The following is a 21,035-nucleotide window of genomic DNA, read 5'->3' as shown; positions in this document are numbered from 1 at the left end:
TATTTATTTAGAAATATAATTTCATTTTTATTAATTTTTTAAAATAAATGTATAGATTTTTTTTATTTTCTTTCTACAATTTTTTTATCATAGAATTATATTTGTCTATGAGAGTGAAGTGTTGCACTGTTACGTTTAATTTTGTACTAGTTTCACGAAACAGTAGGCCTGGGAATTAAAACAGAAGACTAATGCATATAGTAAAATTTTTAAGTATATTGATGTTTCAATAATTTTTTATTGTTAATTTTAATTATAAAAAATATATATAATATAAATAATTAATATCAACCGTTAAAGATTACTAAAACACCCATATACTGTATACTTAAAAACTTTCCATACCTTTAATTCCCCATCATTTGATTGTTTTTCACTTCTTTATGGTTCTGAAACTTCCCCTTTTTTTTTCATTTTACATGTACTCCTTAGCTTAAGCCTAAACCACAAGTAAATTTTATTTAATAAACAAAAATTTAATCATTAAATCAATTATTTATATAAAATATATAAAAAAATAAAATAACACATCTTTATACGTAAATATATAATGTCTAATTCAATAACTGATTTTTCTTTTTTATTTATACATGTCATTTCTGTTATTCGGAATTATATATGTTAGGGGTGTGCATGGCCCGGTCCGGTCCGAAGACCAGCCCAGTCCCAAATACTTTAGGGGTTATTTTGGTGTGATTTTATCAGGTCTAGAGTCGGGTAAGGGTCTCAAAAATAGACTCGGTCATTATTTTGGGTCGGGTCCGGGCCATGACTCGTGTCACCCGAAATCGGCCCGGTGACCCGGTCATCATACATAATTAATATTTTGTGTTATTAGTGATAGATGATGGATATTCTTATGTGGAATTTAAGTATTGTAGACCTTAATATTTTGTGTTATTAGTTATTATAAGACTATAAGTTAATGTTTTATGTTTAAAATGCATAAGATTTTAGACTAATGCATAATATTGTGTTATTTATATTGATTTAAATATTTGTTGTTATTAGACAATATTAGTATTGATTATGGTTATGCTTTAATTTTAGAGAATAGTTGGTTCTTGTTATATTTTTCTAAGTGAATTTTACCATGTCAAATAATAGTTGGAGTCTTAGAAATTTGGATATTTTCACATGCTAGCTTATAAGAAGGTATCAAGGTAATGTAATATTAACGGCTCAGTTTTCACCCGATTTTTACTCGGTATAATCGTGACCCAAAAATGTATAGGTTTCATCAGGTTAAGGGCCAGGTTCGGATCTAATAAATAGGCCCGATATATATTTTGGATCGAGTCTAAGTCACATCAAACCCGATTTCACCCGACCATGCACACCCCTAATATATGTTGTCTACATGCGTATGAATAAATAGTACTATAGTACTGTGTAAGGATTCGTATCACAATCAATTAACTGTATGCATGTAAGATCCCTATCCCCTCCTTCTCTTTCACGGAGATCCCTGTAACTCCATTATTAGGAGATGTTCTTGTTTTGATTTAGTTACACACTATATATTGTAAGTAGTAGTTAATTAATTAAAACAGTTAAAATTCGTTAATTACGCTATAAAATGAACAAGCTAGATTAGTTATCGGTTATTAATATAATAATATTGTGTTGATATATGCACCAACTTGTTGTCTAAAGTAGTAATAGAAAAGATTATCACTTAATGGGTACAAAAGTTATCCTTTATCACAGGTAATAGTAGGCCACGTTGGAAAGCAAAATCTTAGCCCCACCATAATTGGAATTTTCTATCGTAGCGTAACTCTAAAGTCTCGTAATAATGAAGAGGGATTCTAACACTTAATTTCGGACAAATCCAAACCATTTTTTATCTAATAATAGTTAATTCCTAATGATAGATTATTAATTACTAGAGCACAAAAGTTAGCACTACATTTTGTTGATCATGTTATTATGAATATCAAAATTAAAATAGCGATGGCGATAGCGATAGTGAGGGGGGTATCAAGTGCTCAACGTAACAGCATGAATTTTGTCCACTCATAGGCATACGAATTGTCTGATTGTCTCAAATAAACACTAACTTGCATTGGAGATAGATTAAAAAGTCAACAGACATAAGCAGATCTTGTGCAGATCTCTACATTATGTTGTTTTGGGTTTGTTGTTTCCTCTGGCTCATAGTTAGAGGGAAGGGTTTGGAACTTCACCTTAGATATGGAGCAGCTTTGATTCCTGTGACCCCATTGTATAGTGAGAAACCCGTGAACTCGATGTATGAGGGAAAAAAAGGAAAAAAGGATGGAGGCCTATAAAGCATTGATATTGATTGATCGTGATTCCTGAAGCTCATCACTGCAACCCTTGCCGGCCCCGTCCCAAGACACATACCAATCCCTACGTCAAACTAATTTCGTCTCCACTCATTCTTTTGTAATATCAAACAAATTAATTCCTTTTAATTATAAAAGCCAAGTTTATCTCGAGGTTAGTTTAGTTGGTTAGATTCAGTTTCAGACTTTTACTTTTCTGTTATGTTTAACCGTTGCAGCGGTGATTATTCTCTCCCTCTCCAAGTTTATATACTCAGAATGAGTGATGAAAGCTTATACGAAAGTTATAAACTTTATAGGTTGATAATATAATGGGATATGTAAAGTAAGAATCAGGTTTATCGTTTGCTTCGTGATGTGCTCAATCACAAGAGCGACGAATCTATCACATTAGATTTATTTTCTGACAGAAGAAGCAAGCGGGGCCTCTCTGATGGTTTTCTTTAGGGAAAAAAATGAAAATTTGCGTCACGTACCGTACACAAGGTTCAATAAATAGTGAGAAACTGAAGTAACGAAGTTGATAGAATCCATAGTGAGAGTTAGAATTAGAAAGATCTGCCCCTCGAATTAAAAATGGAATTTCGAAATAATTATCACCTTTTCAGTTTTTCTCAACATAAGTACATGACCCCTATTCTTGAATATCAACTAAATTAGCCTCTAAAACACAACCCGAATCAGATCTACACCTCAAGTTTTAAAGGTGGGAAACTGGCACTAATCAAAACACAGCCACCACCCTACAACTGAACCCTAAATTTGAAAATTTTAAGGAAAAGGAACTCAAAAAGAGGGAAGAAAAAATTATTCTGAGTTGAACTTTATATATTTTACAAATGCTATGGAAGGATTAACCTACCTGCTACCTAACGCTGACAAATGGGCAAGGCACAATGATAAACCCAAGCATACAACACTCAAGAAGATTTATTCAATTTTATTCCACTAGGAAGGAACCTAATGCGGCTACATCGTTTTAATCTGGCTAGGGCTTCCTGTGGCTTACCAAGCAAGAGATCCACATAAACTGCAGTGAGTGTGGCTTCTGGGGAGTTTGGGAGTATGGATAATGCCTGTGTAACCAACAAACTGGCTTTCTCAAATTCACCCTGCATTGCAGCCATTGCTGCAAAGTTTGCATAAATGGATGCCCGCGCTTCCTCTGGCTTGAGGAAAACAATACTTTGTGTCTGCTCAGAAGACAAATTCTTCGCTGCTGTGGACCCTCCATTTAAATCTTCAATTTCAACCGTCCTCTCCACTCGCCATTTCTCAGAGTCCTCTTGACTGAAAGGTAATTCAACATTGTTTCCCCCAGACAAATAAAATGACAAGTGTTCGGCAGCTTCCTTTGGTCTATTCAGCAAACAGAGAGCCTCAGCTGCATAAACATGCCCAAGAAAGACATAAATTCTGGAACATTCTGGTAGTTCTAGGAGAGATTTTGCAACTGCCAGTGCCTTCACTGGGTTGTCCAATTCCAGCTCCACATACGCCAGATTAGCAAGAACAGCTTGCTTAACCAGTTGATGTTCTCTTCTACAAACTTCTTCATAATAGGAAAGGGAGTTCTGCACGAGTTCCTGACCAGCTCCTCCCTTTTGTTCTTTTGTGTCCCCATTTGAATTAACCTGACCTAAACCTACTGCTACTGAAAACGCCTTTGCATCGATGCCATGTAAATTCTTAAGATTTGAATTCTTTGAAGACAACACTTCACTTGTATCAGTTTCCTCCACAGAAGAATTCGATGGCAAATCAGACTTCACGAAATTTGTAATACTGGAGTCCAGCAAGTACAGAGCATTCAAGAGGCACTGCCGAGCAAGAGTCATTGATAACTTCAGCCGTCCATCATCACTAGGACAATCGTCCCTTTCAGATGAACCCATATCTCCGCCAACTGGAAAGTGGTCTCCCAAAACAAGTTGCCTCCATTTTCCCGTCCCTACAACACAAACTCCAACTTCCAACTTCTCTGAAGAAACCCGACTTGATCCAATTAGGCCTTTTTCTAAAGCCATCAGACAGCATTCTGAGATCCGGAGCCACAAGAGAGGCTGTTTGTAAAACACCAAACTTGCCTTTTGGAAACAGCGAGCAGCAAGTAGTGGCTTCCCGCTGACCAAGTACTGCACACCGCAATTGTAAATGATAAGAAGAGAATTATCCTGGGAAAAAGTGGCTAGCTTTGAGGGTTGGTCCTTCCGCAGGGATGAACAATTATTTAATGCCTTTGAAAAGAATAATGAGGACGTCTGATATTTGCCAAGCTGATGATATATGCACCCAATATTGTTGTTGAAAATGCTAGAAAATGCTGGGTCTGTCCGATTACTTGATGCCATCAATAGCTTTATTGCTTTGCGGTGGTTACCACGAGCATATTCAAGTTGAGATTTCAAAAGAAGAGCCATGGATGAATCTCTTCCACGTGCAATGTTCATTGCTAGCTTGACTTCACGTTTTGCTAGCTTCAAGTTCCTAGTCAGCAGCAGAAACCGAACCTTGTAAAGTTGCAACTTAAGCTTTAAATCAATAGTAGAAAACCTATCAGCCAAAGCCTTTGAAAGATCATTTGAAGTTGGACCCATCGGCCTTGATAAATTTGGTCCACCCATATCCAACATCATGGCTTCATAATCAAGTGTATCTTCAGATAGAGCTCTGGATAGATGATTTTCAGAGACATTAGCACCTGACCCCAAATCTGAACTGGATGCATCAGCAGCAGGTGCATTAATGGCAACAGGTGTAGACTTTGTCATTGTATTTGCAGATTGCTGCTGTGCAGAGTTCCCATTGTCACCTTGACTCATGGTGCTAACACCAAATGCCTTTTCCAGATAAGTCAACACGTCCTAAGCAAATGAAGCCCAGTTCAGAACAGCGCACATGTACAAATATAGAAGCTTAAACGGGAGGGATGGGGAGAAAACACACATTTGACTAACAAACTAGGATAACGAGTGGCTGATACTAGGAGAGTCCATGGATATGCACAACAAGAGTTTTACAGCATAATTTATCAGATAATATAACATAAATCAGGCGAGTTCTATCTATATATCTTAACCATTCACTTCAACCACATTAACAAGTATATCAGACTACAGTTTAAATTTCCTGCACCTGCCCAAACTCTCACAAATTGGAAGGGTTTATGGGTGGAAGCTAGGATAAGATAATCCAAATCCTAACAAATAAGTATATCATATAATCATTATAGTATTGGAAACCTGCAGTCAGTAAGTGCATTTCTCTATCTGACAGTTAAAAAGTACACTCAAAGAAGATAAGATTCAGCCATTCCCAACAAAGAACACCTCTACAAATAAAAGTAATTAAATAGACTAAGTTGGCAAATCATCATCCAAGAAACTCAGCTACCATGACCAACATTAGCTTGGAAAGAACAATGACTTATCACAGTGGAAAAGAGCTCATTGTTCCACTAATCAAAGAAAAAGTCAGATTAAAAACTAATTGCAAATTATGTAAAAAGAAACCATATTTATGTATTCATCAAAGAAATAACTGGCCACACACTACTTAAAAGGGGGAGGGGGGGGATACATAATGCATAAATGAAAATTCAAAACCCATCATCGGGTCAACATCAATGCATTAAGTAACAAAACTTCCAAAAATCAAAAGGTAAACCAGCTAGTGAAATTATCACAGAACTTACAGCTGATTTTGATGCATCATGGCAAGCAAGGCTAGCATCAAGCAGCAGAAGGCAAATATGTAGAGCTGTTGTCTGCTTAAGGCAAGAGAACAAGAAACAGAGTAAAACAAAGGAACACATCAATCTACCTTCTGAAAACCAAGTAACATTAAATAATACGTGATATATGATGTACCTCATCTATGGGTTCAATATTTTGAAATAGGGGTTCCAAAACTGATAATGTCTTTGCATAGTCATGGAGATGGAACCAGATCATGGCCTAGAGAGATTTAAGGAACAAAACCACATCAAACATCAACAAAGATATTAAATCATAAGTATATGTCCGTCAACAAAACAAGTGTCAAGTGAGAGAAATAAATCAAAATGACACAAGGAGCAAAAGAGCATACAATATTTAGCATTGCCACAGAAGAGTCGAATTCATCTGCATACATCGTATTGGTGCTATTTGCACCTGAAAACTGATGTGATTTGGATCCCAAAACAACTTTATTTCCAACATTGTTAACTGATTCCCCTTGTTCTCCAGAAGCCAGGGCAAGCTCGTCACTTTTTCTCTGAATCAAGCCCAACAGAGAAAAGGGAAAAAAAAAAAAGGTATAAGAACAGAAATCATAAATAAGTACATACCAAAGCTTCAAGCTGCAACTCAAATTATCATAAACAGCATGTCTAAATGAGAAAAACCTATTCAACCATTCTCCACCATCTTTTCATAACTTTCAACCTTATCACACAGGTCACACTTCATATATAATTTTCTCCTTTGTAAATATCATGAATAAGTAAGTAAAAGCACCAAGAGAAGGAAACCAAGTTGCGGGGCGGAAGTGGGAATCAACATATGAATTATATTATACTATGTCCTACTGGTATCGAAATCATATTGACATTCTGATTCCAATCAAAGAATTCAAATTCACAGATCAAAAATCATGAGAACCTTTCTATAAAATTTGGTCTCCTGACATTTTAAGCATTCATTCAGTAACTGAAACCAAGAGCCTATTTAGCAATTAGTGTTTACAAAAGTCAATTAACGACCTAAGTCTATCTGCATTTTAATCCTGCCATTGGTTCTCTATCAGTGTCAATGGCATTCAATTTCCAATTTTCTAATAATGAAGGCAAGAAATGGTTTCCCTCGAATATAAAGCACAAAAAAAAATTAATAATAAAAGATGCAAAACTTCCATTTTGCAGAAATTTAAGAGAGAGATAGAGAGATGAATTTTAGATTAGCATACCTTGATGCCATTAAGTACTTCAAGCAACTTTTTGGGGTCTGAACATCCATCACGGAAGAATTCCGTGATTGCAATATTATGAAGTACCTGAAATATTAGGATTCAAAATCTTGAAGATTAGGATTTGTACTAAAATTGTCTTACACAACAAATACCCAACAACCAACATAAAGACGCAAAGATTGGTGGGCGAACACAAAGCTTGCAAGGATTTGCCCACTTGACATATCAAGGATTTGCGAACACAAAGCTTGCAAGGTTTGAACATGGATGATGACAAATTTTATCATAATACAAACATTACCATAAAATCAAGCACTTTAATTTGTAAACTTGTATGGGAGGCTTGATATGCACTATGCGGACAGCACCATTAAATTCATGCTTTCTAGAAAACTACAAAAGAAAGAAGAAAAATAAAGATGATTTTATTTCTACCACAAAGGCACTTCTGCAGAATAACTTACTCCAGTGTTATTATTCATGTAAATTAATCATAGTTCATACATTATACCCAATCCATTAGGTGAATGCATAAAGGAATAAGTGATATATATATATTCAGAGAGAAAACATATCTAGTTTCATGAAACTGCAAAGAACAAAACTGGGATATTGGCGGAAACATGGGATACTGAAGAACACATACTTGTACAGATGATAAGGTTTGCAACTATTTTACAATCTCAACAGTTCAGAAAAATAAAACTGTCAGAGTGATCAAGGCCTTAACCAATGGCTTACACAAGATTCTGTGATTAATGTGTAAGTTTATTTAAGTATCATTGATCAATCTACTCTACAAAATTGACCTAGAGTTGTACATGCGACAAGTAATCTCTTTTCCACTGTTAAACAGGTCGCACTCTATGCTAGAGCAAAACCGAAACTAAAAAAAGCAAAAGAATCGGAATGAAAAAGATCATACATGTACAGAAAATGATCCCATAATTCCTCTTCCAGCAAAATCATTCATTAAAATTCAATGTTCCATATAGGATTCAGAGCACATGTTTCCCACTTTCCTCTGAAAATATAAGAACCTTCACCAGTTGATTCACCCTGTGTTCAATGTTCTTACTTATTAGTGGTTCCTTACATCACATAAGGCAGCATTTTGCCATGCATCCATCCAAAGCAGCTCAATGCAACTTATCCAGTCTACTCAGACACTGGCTACCTCATCTAACCCACAAATACCAGTTCAAACCATCTGCATTCAAATTTACAGCCAAATAAGCTTCATCCCGAGAGCTTACTGTCTATACTTCACTTAAGGCACCCATAGAATTTCATATAAACCAGTTCAACCAAATCACACTCACATTTCCATCCACATAAGGCAAGACTCACTATTATCTACCACTCACTGAGGGTACCAAAACCGCGATTCACCTCTCCACGGAAACAAAAATCTAAGCAACAAATCAATCAGCTGAAGCATCGCAATTACAATCAAATCCAGAACACAGATAGCAACAAGAACAAGAATCGAGCATCGATAAAATAAATAAACGCCTAGAAGCACCAAGAATTTGTCACATAGAATGGTAACACGGAAGTGATAAAATCGAGAACACTTCAGCGGCATCAGCATCGATAATACATAGGAAATGGACAAAAAAAGGAAAGAGGAGTGATTCACTCTACCTTGGGATCGTCTTGCTTCTTCTGCAAGAGCTGGTTCAAGACGTCGACGCACTCAGCGAACTTGCCAGACTGAAAATGCAAGGCAGCATCCTTGGCGAGGGCGACGGCGACAGTGAAGACGGCATCGTCGGCATCTGTGACGGAGGAGGCGTCACGGTTGGCGGCGGTGGAGGACGGCGAAGTGGACGAATCTCGAGCCTCCATGGTGAGATCGAGGAATTGAAGAGCGAATCGAATGGTGACAGTGAGGGTTTTGGGGGAGGAGAGAGAAGAAAAGCCCTAAAATTGAGTGAGGAGAAGTGAATGAATCTGAGTCACATTCAGAAAAAACCGATGTGAGATGCGAAGGCTGAGAGAGAGAAGAGAGAGAACAGAGAAGGAAAAAACCCTCGGTGGTGCTGCCTTCTTAGTTGCTTGGATTGGATGTGGAGACACAGAAGAGGAGGAGAGAGTAAGATGAAATGAAAACCTATTCGCCGAATCGGGGCAGATTCAGATAGAAAGAAAAAGACTCAAGAAAGAGAACGGGGCAAAAAATAAAAACATTTTTCCTCCTTTTGCTTCTTTTTTCATCATTATTAATTCTTCTCATCATTTAAACTTTTTCTTTTTACGTGATTTTTATGTAATTTTAAACACATTGAAAGCGTAAATAATTAATTATCATAAGGGAAAGTAATATCACTACCTTCAATTTTATATTGTAATTTTTTCTTATGTAATTTAAAATTGCTCTCTTTTCTCGTTATTTTGTTTTTTTATAGTAAGAATATTTATATTACATGTAATTTGAAAATAATATATAATAGATGGGCTATATTTTGAATTAGAAGTGATGATATTACTCTCAAATCTCAATCATAAGTTACTTAATTATGTTTTTAAAAAATATTGGGTAATTTGAATATAATATATAATACATAAACAATATTTTTGTAATTAAAAAGTGATAACATTGCTCTCAAATTGTTGAATTATATATTTTGAAAAATATTAGGAAAATAAAAATGCTTATAATTAAGTCTCTAACAAAGTTACAAAAAAACTACTGATTTTTTTTCCAACTTCTTTTATGTTTCGTTTTAGGGAAATTATTCTAAAAAACCGTTAGAAAGATTTAATTATTAAAAAGAACCGTTAATTCTAAAACACACTCATTAATGTTTTCAACTAGGGATGGTAAAAATCCCCGGCCCGAATATTCGCGGAAATTTACCCACCGGAGAGCAGGTTTGGGAGACATTTTTTCCCTGTGGGGGGCGGGTACGGGTACCCGTATAATAAATGGGGCGGGGGCAGGGGAGAGGCCCCCGTCCCGTGGGTATCCGTTTATTACCCGTGATTGTAAAATTACAAAAATAACCCTCATATATATATATAACTTTGATGAAACCCTAACCCCTCAAACCATTATCCCTGCGCCGCTCTCTCACTCTCTCACATGAGCCTCTCTCACTCTCTCACACTCTCACTCTCACTCAATCTCTGCGTTCTCACTCTCAGTCTCTCACCTTCTTCTGTCACTACCGCCGCTCACTTTCCTCCGTCGCTGCCATCGCTCACCTTCTTCCATCGCTGTCACCGCTCACTCTTCTTCTCACTGCTTTGCTCACTGCTTGCTGCAAGCTTCACCGCCGCCTCCACCTCTGCTTTGCAACAAAGCCTCAGATCTGCGACGTTGATGACAAGCTTCCTCCAACAACGCTTTTGCTCCACGACGCCGATGACACCTCTCCCACCACGACTCTGCATCGCCTCTGCTCAGCGAAGATGATGATGACTATGCTTTGTCTCCGTGGTCGGCCACCTTGCAATAAGTTGGATGTTTTTGTTAATTGATTAAACTGGTTTTAACATTTGTTTTGATTTTTAATTGTTGAAATTGATATGAAATTGGGACATCTATTTATGTGAATTGGGTTTAGATTTAGGATTTTGATTATATTAATGTGAAATTGGGTTTATGTTTAGGTTCTGGATTTTGTTAATTGATAAATTTAAATAAGAGTTAGATTCTATTACTATAAAATTGGAATTAAAGTTTGGATTTTTAGTTTTTTATTGCAAAATTGAATCATAATTATGAGATTTTTGTGAAATTGTTGTTGTTTACTGGATTTTTTTTTCTTTTTAAATTTTTTTCTTATTTGTTTCTTCAATTCCTCCAAATCCCGCGGATATCCTAATATCCGGCGGGGACGGGGTCCCCGTTACCCGTCACGGAGATGGGGCGGGGACGGGAAGGGTTTCTGGAGGTGGGGGGCAGGGGGCGGGCCCCGCCCCATGGAGACCCGTTGTCATCCCTATTTTCAACCTTTTCTCTCCCCTCTTCTTTTATTCCTCTTCTTTTACTCCTCTATTGCATTGTTTGTTTCTTTCTTCTACATTAATTTGTATTAGCACTACGTGTATATATATTTTTTTAAGTCTTAACATAATTTATGTGAAATTAAATTCTATAAAATCAATTTATAAATTATGTGAAAAAAATTCAAAAATTTCTTAGAACTAAAATAGAAAATTTTATAAATATAATATATAAGTTATGAAAAAATATAAATTTATATGCAGTTATTTTTATATGAATTTAATAGTTGATAATTATTATATATCTTGACAATTGATATGTTTTATTAAATTATTATTTAATAATTTTTAATTATTAATATTATATAAAAAAATTATATGCAAATTTTTATTTATATAAAAATAATAAAAAATTTAAAATATAAAAAAGATAGAAAAGGATAAAATGCACATAAAAAAGAGAAAATAATAAGAAGGGAAAAGTTATAGATAAAAAAATAGAAAAAGAGAAAACAAAAATATAGTGAAAAAAATAGAAATTTAAGAATAAGAAAAAATAAAGTGCACTAAAAAAAAAGAAAAAATGCAAAATAGAATGTCTTATTTTTTGGTTTTTTTTTATTTCTTTTTGAGATTTGTTAAAAACAATAACAAGAAGTTTTCAATACAATATGGTAAAGTATAGAATAAATATAAAAATCAAAAGAAATTTTTGTTATTTTTAATATTAATGTTTTGTCGATTTTTAACAAATTGATGGTAGTTCAATTTTAATGGTTTGGGAGCGAAACCTACTCATCTTTTGTAGGTACCAGTTTTTCTATAAGTGCATCAAAGGTCTTCGAATTAGACGACCATTAAAAAAGGTTTAAAGGGTATGAAATAAAATAATATAAGATAAACTGACTAAAATCGAAAAGGTTTGCAATGAATTTAAATAAAGCAATAAAAATGCCTTCGATTGAATTAAAGGGGTTTTGACATGAAAATTAAAAGTGCTGGAATGTAAATTTGACAATGAAATTTAAAATTTCTTGAAAAGATAAATTGAACAGGAAAAGTAAAGTTTGCTGAAAATCATAAATTAGAAAGATAAAGACATGGAAGGAACCCTACAGAAATCGAATTCGAATGCAGACTCAGAAATTCGCTGGGATATGAGTGTGCTTGAGTGTATTTCTGAAGAAAAGTTCCAACCCTGACGTCCTAAGACTTTCTAATATTTATAACCCATTTCCATAACTGACCATTAATGACATGATGCCCCTTGTGTGCGAAACTTTGGGTAACCGTTCCCGCTCTTTTGCCCAAAAGCGTTACTGAAAAATCCTTAACTCGAAAAAGTCTTCGATCTTCCTCATTCGAGTAGCTGCTCGATTTATCATGTCCGTCAAATCCGTGCCAATAGTTCCCCACTTGATGCCTGCACGTGCATCTCTTTTGATCTCTGCTTTCATTCCGAAACTTTATTAACGTTTCGAATCAACTTAACCTTCGAAAGTAATTATCTTGACTAACAAATTGCCCCCTAGGATTAACGTGTTCGTTTCTTGAAGTCACTCTTTAGAAGACAAAACACTTAATCATAATTCAGTCTTTGATTACCTTAACTGGTCATAATTGTCATTTACTTTCTCCATCAATTTTGACCCGTTTGACACGTCTCCCACGATTCTCAGTTTCTCTTTCCACCACTTTGCCTTCCTCGTAAAGTTACTTATTTTCTCTTTGAATCTTCTCTGTAACAACGGTTAGGAAGCAAAACCTTATTTAACTTAAACTTCCCATCATTATCTTTTTCCCTTTTTGAATCTTCGCTCCTTGAAACCTTGCATTTGGTTCCATTCTGCAACTGCTATTTTTATCTCTCACTCTCCTCCTTATTCATCAATGGCTTCCTCATCTTCTCACGCTACTCAAGATAAGGGTAAGGGTCCAGCAACCCAACAACCAACTCCTCCGTCTTTGCACATCCTGAATCAAATCAATGATGAAATCATTGGAGACCCTCAACTTCAAATTGACGACCCCAAAATCCTTATCCCCTTCACCGTAAGTGATGAAATTCACTGTTTTGTTGGCCCTATTGACAATTTAGAAAGGGCAAACCGAAGGCTTCCTCTCTTCCCAAGTGCCCATGGGAAAGATTTACTGATTAGTCAAGACCTCGATATTTCTTTTCTCACCAATTCCCAAAAACCCTTCAGAAACAACCCCAAAGTTACTCCTCGAGAAATTTATTTTATGGTCTGGCATAGGCGTCTGGCACCAGAGAAGAGTGTTGCCTAGGGGGCTCTTGGGATCCAAGACCTTCTTCGACTTTCTCATTTTTCTCATTCAACGCATCCCTGGATGATTGGGGCTGTGGTTCACTTTTGGAACAGAACCACCAACAACTTTCATCTTCCTTGTGGGATGATTGGCATGTCGCTCCTTGATGTGGCTGCTATCACAGGACTTCCAATAAGCCTCCCTGATTTTACTTTTAATATGCGCTCCGAGCGACAATACAAAATAGGTTCTATGACTTCTTACAATGAATTTATTGATCATCATATGGGTGCAGAAAATGATCCTATAATGGATGACGAACATGTGGCATTTTTATTTTATTGGTTAAATGTCATAGTTTTCTGCTCTCAAAGTGTTCAGATGCAGAAACTTTTCTATCCCCTTGCTGCCCTGCTACATGAAGGGAATAACATTAACTTGGCGAAGTTACTCCTAGGGCACATCTTCGAAGAACTTGGTCAGTTTGTCAATTGTCTTCGAAAGAACTTCTTGATTAGCACGGGAGGTCCTCTCTGACTTCTCCAACTCTGGCTAAATGCTGTTTTCGAGAAATACATGATAAAGCCTGGAGGTGGTGCATCTGACAAGCAACACATTGAGGGCTTTCGATTGGCTAGCTTCAAGCCACACTTTCCAGAGGCTCAATCAGAGGAAAATCGATTTTGGGCCATTTTCTCTCTTTTCCACTCTTGTAAAACTTCAATATTGATGACCTCAATTTCGCTCCCTTTTTGCGTCGAAATTGTGGTCCTGCCTGGCTTGAGCGTCTCCTCTTCCCCAATGACTACCGAGAGGATGAAATTGCCAACAGGAGCTGGGCAAACTTACTGGTTGTACAAGTGATCCTAATAGGGCTACCACAATACAAGAAGGAACATTTTAAAGCCAGTCTTTACGCTCCTCACTATGCAGCTAGACAACTGGGCTTCTCCCAGGCTATTCCAACTCCATTTCCTAAGCACATCAAACCTTTTTGCCATGTTAGCTTGACTTCGAAGGAAGAACTCGACATTTGTCTTACTTTGAACCAAAAACACAGAATGGGCTACAATCACTTTTTTTACGAGCGTAGCTCATTCATTAAAAAATCTTGCTTCGATTGGTGGACTACCTACTTTTTTAAGTGCAGTCGTACCTTCGAAGAAATAAAAAATTCTATCATTCGAATTGCTCCTGCTGCTGAAGGCTCTCCAAAAAAGCTTTTGAAAAGAAAAGCCGAAGCTACTACCTCCCCAAACAACTTCCAAAGAAAAGTCAACAAGCTTCCTCAATGACTTCTAGAAGGGTATATATATTTTCTTTACCAAAAACTCTCTGAAACCATATTTGCTTAACCTTATCTTGATTTTGATTCTTCCTTTAGTTACAGCTACAAACATCAAGTGAGAGCTCTTCCAAAGACAATGAACCAACTATCCAAAATCTTCTTACTGCATCTTCGAACACATATGATGAAATTGAATCTGACCCATCCTCTGAATTGATTCGAAGAAGAATACCTGTTCTGGTAACTTTATAATACTTCGAATATATTAATTCAATCGAAATAAACTCCAACTGATGTATATTTTATTTCAACCTGTCACCGCCGCTCAATCAATCACTTCCTCTTTGGCCCTTGATCAACCCACATAACAAAATCAACCAAGGCTAGAACAACACAAATCTCACTCATCAATCCAAACCATTGCACTTGTTGAACCCATTCGGGTGGTTCCTCCAATTTTAACTGAAACACAAGTGGTTGATTTATCAGAGGAGCAACATTCACCATCTCAAACTGTAGCCATTGATCGTACTCCTTCACCAGTTCAGGCTAGAGCTCTTAGTGGATCGCAAGCGGCTCTTGACTCTGACTCCCCTTCCCGAGTTCCAGAATCCAATTCTAATTCACCTTCTTGAATTCCAGAGACCATTCCTTTGCCACAAAAATCTTTTAGTCCACTTAAAAATGTTGAACTTCAAACTCCTTTTAATTTAGAACCTAAAAACTTGAGTATGATTTCCAAGTCTGCAGATATTGATCTAATTGAATTGGTTACCATCTTGAACCAGGTCATTCAAGAAGACAAGGTGCTTATTTCCACTTCTGCACCTGCATGTCCTTCTATATCTAATCTCCCTTCCCAATTAGATAAGAATGCTCGAGACCAACTATTGACCCTTCTCAGGCTCTTGGAGCATCCACCCATTGAATGGACAAATAATGTAGCCCTGAATCCACTTCTGTCTGATGTCTTAAACTCGTCTCTTGAACTTCAGGTTCCATCCTAATACTCTGCTATAATCAACCAATTCATAAAAGTTACCAATAGATGTGTAACTGTCCAAACAAGTTACAAGAGGTCAAAGAAAAGGTGGCTAAGATCCGGACTGAATCAGAAGGCTATACCACAGCTCCTCAACCAATTAAAACTTCTCGTGAAGAATTTGACCTAAGAATCTCTCAAGCTTTTTACACTCAAGCTTACTATAATAAAGAAGAAGAAGCACTTGAAGCAAAACTGGCTCAAATTAATGAGACTTGCTAAAATTCAAAAGAGGAAGGCTGATATAGCAATACCTTTAGCTACTGTCCAACACAAACAACAAAAACTTGTACAAGAAATCTGTTATATTGAGGCCAAGTAAGAAGAATGCGAGAAGCAACTTGACAAGGCCCAGTATGAGGAGTACGAGCAAACCGAAACCCTTTCGGCTCTGGACAGTGAAAGGATTAAACTATGCTCAGACTTAGCAAAGCTTATGGCGCCTTACATTTCTCCACCTTAAGGTATCAGTACTTGTAATAATGTCTTTTGTTGTTTTTTTTAGACTCATGCATTTATATCTTTAACTCTGGTTTGACAAATAATGATATTGCTTCGGGTATTTCCCATTTACTGAATTAACTATATTCCCAGACTCGATATTTTTGATTCAATATGCATTTTTGGAATATAATTCGATAATTTGAAAAGGTCCTTCCCAAGTATGGGACCATTTGCCAAGAAATCTCGACTTCTTTTCCATTGGCAAAATAACCTTCAAAACCAACTCCCCAATACTAAAGCATTTCTCCCTTACTCGACGATTATAACTTCGAGCAACGCTTTCTTTTTGTCGCATCATATTTTCAAGCGCCAATATACAGTTTGAGTCTAAATCATTTAACTCATCGAACATTGCGTTCCAATCATCGTCAACAGGCCAATCATCTTGCTTCAATACTCTCAGAGTATTAAGATTAATTTCTAATGGCAAAACGCTATCATACCCATATACCAATTTATAAGGAGAAGTACCTGTCGATCCTCTTGGAAAGTTTCGATAGGCCCAAAGTACTTGGCTCAAAGTCTCATGCCAAGTTCGAGGTCTGCTTCCGATATGCTTTTTGATCAAATTGATCAAAATTTTATTTGCCGCCTCAACTTGTCCATTAGCCTGTGCATAATAAGGGGTTGAAGTAACCATATTAATGTTTCTTGAAGCTGCAAAATTCTTTATTCGCTAACCAGTAAACATAGTTCCTTGGTCAGTACTCAATGTTTGAGGAATCCCAAATCGATGAATTATATGTTCCTCGATAAAATCTATTATTTCCTTTTGTCAAACCTCTATCAGAGGAACCGCTTCAACCCACTTCGTGAAATAATCTATTGCCACCAAAATAAATTTGTGGTTTGTCGACGAGGGGGGATGTATCAATCCAATTAGGTCTAAAGCCTAACCTCAAAATGGCCAAGGCTTAATGATCGAATGCAACTCAGATGCCGGAATCTGTTGCACCACTCCATGGCGTTGACACTCTTGACAAGCCTTTGCATAATCAATACAGTCTTTAATCATAGAGGGCCAATACATATGATTTCGATATAGAACCCATTTCATTTTCATCACAACCTGATGAGCACCACATACCTTTATGGACTTCTCCTAAAGCAATATATTTGTCATATTGACTTAAACATCTCGAAAGGCTCCCATCGATCCCTTTCTTATATAACTCATCAGCCATTAAGACAAAATTAATTGCTTTTAATTTTATCCTCCTATCAACTCGAATGCTGGGATTCCTTAAATAGGTTTTCTCCAATCATTATGTCCCCATTCATCCAATCATAAAACTTCTCTTTCATCTATAGGCACTAAAATTTGGTGAATTTCTGCCAATTTTTTCAATGTTTCGGGACCTATTTTATATCTCGAAGCAATCTGAGCAAACTCATTGGCAATTTCGTTTTGGATCCTTGGGATGTGGACCAATGAAATTTTTTGAAAGGAAGTTAACAACTCCCAAGTTGTTGCCAAATATTTCTGCAACTTCTCATTGTTACACTTAAACTCTTTCGATAACTGCTTCAACACCAATTGGGAATCCCCTAAAATCTGAACTTCCGAAGCACCTTTCCCAATCAAAATCTCAAGTCCTAAAATCAAAGCTTCATATTCTGCCATATTATTCGAGCAAGGATATTTTAGCTCAAACAGAAATTCTGATGGTATTCCTTCTGGTGAAATAATGAGAATTTCTACCCCTGCACTATCTTTGTGCTTCGATCCATCGAAATATAACTTTCAATAATCGACCTTAATATCAAGCAGATTTGCCCCCTGGTCATTCAGGTTTTTCGAATTATCAACTAAAAAATCTGCAATGACCTGGCCTTTTACAGCCTTTGCTGGAACGTATTGTAAATCGAACTCTGCCAAAGCTAGCATCCATTTCCCCAAACGGCCTCGTAACACTGAATAAATCAACATATATTTGACAAGATCAGTTTGTGTAATGACTTTCACAGGCTTGGCCACCATATAACACTTTAATTTCATATATGCATAATATAAAGACAAACACATTCTTTCTATTGGCGAATACCTTGTCTAGATATCAGTCAATACTCGACTAAGGTAATAAATGGCCCGTTCATGACCATTCTCATCGTCTTGGGCTAACATACACGCAATCGTATTTGTAGATACAGCAATGTACAGTTTCAAAGGCTCATGTGGGCGAACATTCGCCATTATCGAGGATTTGGACAAATAAGCCTTTATTGACTCAACAGCCTGTTGATGCTCGTTTGTCCATTCGAACTGTAAATTATTCTTTAGTTTTACTAAAGGTGCAAACACTCGAGTTCGGCCAGAAAGATTCGATATGCACTTTCGAAGGTAATTCACCTTCCCCAGGAACGACTGCACTTCTTTTTTCGACTTAGGAGAATATAATGCTAAAATCTCATCAGCCTTATTCTTATCGATTGCAATCTCCTTTTTATGAACAATAAAACCCAGGAAGTTCCCTGCCGACACTCCAAAGGCACATTTCAAATGATTCATTTTTAATCCTTTTCTTCACATACTAACAAACGCCTTTCTCAGATGATCAATGTGTTGATTCACTGAATTCAACTTGACCATGACATCATCAATATATACCTCCATAAATTCCCAATATGCTCATGGAATATGGCATTCAATGCCCGTTGATAAGTTGCACCAGCACTTTTCAAACCGAATGGCATAACTACCCATTCATAAGTGCCTAAAGCCCAGGGCAACGAAAAGCAGTTTTGGACACGTCATATTTCGCGATGAAGATTTGGTTATATCTTGAATAACCGTCCATAAAACTTAAAATTCCATTCCCTGCTGCAGAATCAATTAACATGTCTGCTATAGGCATAAAATATTCATCTTTCGGGGTAGCATTGTTCATATCTCTAAAATCAATACATACCCTCAATTTCCCATTCTTCTTCATTACAGTAACAATATTCGAAATCCATTCAGCATAGCGTGCAGTTTGGATAAATTTTGCTTTAATTAACCGTTCTATTTCTTCCTTAATCTTTTGATTGATTTCTAGAGCAAAGCGCCGAGGGGTTTGCTTCACACTTCGAGCATTTGGATTTAATGCTAATCGATGTTCCACAAGAGAACGATCGAGACTAGGCATCTCATGACAATCCAAAGCAAAACAATCGTTAAACTCATGTAAAAGATGGAACAATTCAGTTCGAAAAGGATCCGCAAGACCCTTACAAATGTAAGTAATTCAAACATCACTAGCAGATCCCAAATTAATTTCTTCTAGGGGATCTGGGGACTCAAAGCCTTTTGCATGGTCATCATCTTTCACTGAATACTTTTCAAAACCCAAAGGTTCTAACTCATAGATACAATCAAAAGAGAAATCAACAGATTCATTAAGAATAGAATGAACTTGATCACTTGCTGGATTAACAATAGCTTCATTTTCAATATAATGAACTTCTGCTATTTCATCAGCAGTTTGACTAATAACATCATTTGTATTACAAGAAGAAAAAGAACTTAAACCATGACTAAATTCGATTAAAGACATTGAATTTTTACTGTGAAAAGAAGAAGAAACTACGTTCCTAAGTGATTCGACTTCATCAGAAGAATCATTTTTATTTTCTACTGAAGGGAAATTACTTATATGTTTATTTAAAATTACCATATAATCCGAAATATCTTGTGCATGTTCCATCGAGCAATGTCTCGAATCCCTCTTAAGACGAACAGTCCCAACCAGTTGAGGGTATAGTAAGGTGTGGATGACGCAATTTCACCATCAAACCTTCTGAAGACAAATAGTAGCCCTCACAGTTGAAAGAATTTAACACCTTGTCAACATTTAAAGGCTTCAGTTTTGGACTATATACTCTGAAATCAACATGTAGTTGTTCGACATACAAATTCGAATTAGCCTTAACAATTTCAGGTTTTCCATTTTCTGTCCAAAAGAGGACACTCTGATGCACAGTAGATGGTACAGCTCCAACTCCGTGAATCCAGTCCCGACCTAATAAGGCATTATAACTTGCTTTCGAAGGCACCACCACGAAAATAGTGTTTCGATTAGAAGATCCCACTCGCACCCCTAAGGTAACCAAACCTTTAGCAGGAGTAGAAGTACCACTAAAGTCTGTTGCGGCAATATTGGTGGGAACCAAATCATCAGGATGCTTGCCAACCTTCATCAGCATCCTCTCCGGCAAAAGGCTTATTGCTGCTCTGCCATCGATTAAAACCTTGTTTACCTTAATCCCACTCATGGTTGTAGTGATATGAAGTGGACGGAGATGAGATTTTTGTTTTTCAAAAGGCCTCAGAAAATACCCTGGTTCATCTTTATATCGGATGAATGAAAAGACCTCTTCATCATCCATATCATAATCATCTTCAGGGTCACCTTCATATTCACCTAAATATTCAATTGGGATAATTGAAATAATCCCAACCATTTCATCATCTCCCTTTTCAAAATACTCTTCATCTAAATTAACATCTTTGTCTTTGTCAACACCTGAAGTGCTAACTACTGCTTTGTCTTTATCCAAATTCGCAGGAGAAGGAATACCCTTTGGACAAGTTTCTCCATCAGACGGAAAAACTATTTGAGAGTGCACTGAAGGTGTTGCCCCCTTGCCTTTATCAGTTTGAGGCTTCTTTATTTGTTGTTGATTCCTTCTTCCTCTACCCCTTGGGTATCCCCTAGCTCGGCCACAGTAGTAG

At 36.6% G+C, this 21,035-nt stretch overlaps 1 protein-coding gene across 2 annotated transcripts; it reads right to left on the bottom strand.

Annotated features, from left to right (window-relative positions):
• Positions 1-2,860: 2,860 nt before the first annotated feature.
• LOC112723310 (uncharacterized) lies at positions 2,861-9,502 on the bottom strand. 2 transcript variants are annotated; one of them, XM_025774633.3, is made up of 6 exons: positions 8,910-9,502; positions 7,260-7,346; positions 6,402-6,569; positions 6,182-6,268; positions 6,007-6,078; positions 2,861-5,176 (listed from the first exon to the last, which is right to left on the bottom strand). In XM_025774633.3, the coding sequence occupies exons 1-6, from the start codon at positions 9,111-9,113 to the stop codon at positions 3,233-3,235; spliced, it is 2,562 nt and encodes an 853-aa protein (XP_025630418.1). In that variant the 5' UTR covers positions 9,114-9,502; the 3' UTR covers positions 2,861-3,232. The 2 variants fall into 2 exon arrangements, with proteins under 2 accessions (XP_025630418.1, XP_025630419.1); XM_025774634.2 differs by lacking the exon at positions 8,910-9,502 and adding an exon at positions 7,564-7,650.
• Between the last annotated feature and the right edge of the window lie 11,533 nt (positions 9,503-21,035).

This window comes from Arachis hypogaea, chromosome 11, assembly GCF_003086295.3.
Source record: "Arachis hypogaea cultivar Tifrunner chromosome 11, arahy.Tifrunner.gnm2.J5K5, whole genome shotgun sequence".
Taxonomy (NCBI): domain Eukaryota; kingdom Viridiplantae; phylum Streptophyta; class Magnoliopsida; order Fabales; family Fabaceae; genus Arachis; species Arachis hypogaea.
Note: the sequence above shows the minus strand (reverse complement) of the source record. Positions and strands in the feature narration are given on the sequence as shown.

Coding starts and splice junctions, on each gene's coding strand:
- LOC112723310 (XM_025774633.3), bottom strand. CDS start 9,113: ATGGAGGCTCGAGATTCGTCCACTTCGCCGTCCTCCACCGCCGCCAAC. Junction 7,347..8,909: donor AGAAGCAAGACGATCCCAAG/GTAGAGTGAATC, acceptor CTAATATTTCAG/GTACTTCATAATATTGCAAT. Junction 6,570..7,259: donor AAGTACTTAATGGCATCAAG/GTATGCTAATCT, acceptor GGCTTGATTCAG/AGAAAAAGTGACGAGCTTGC.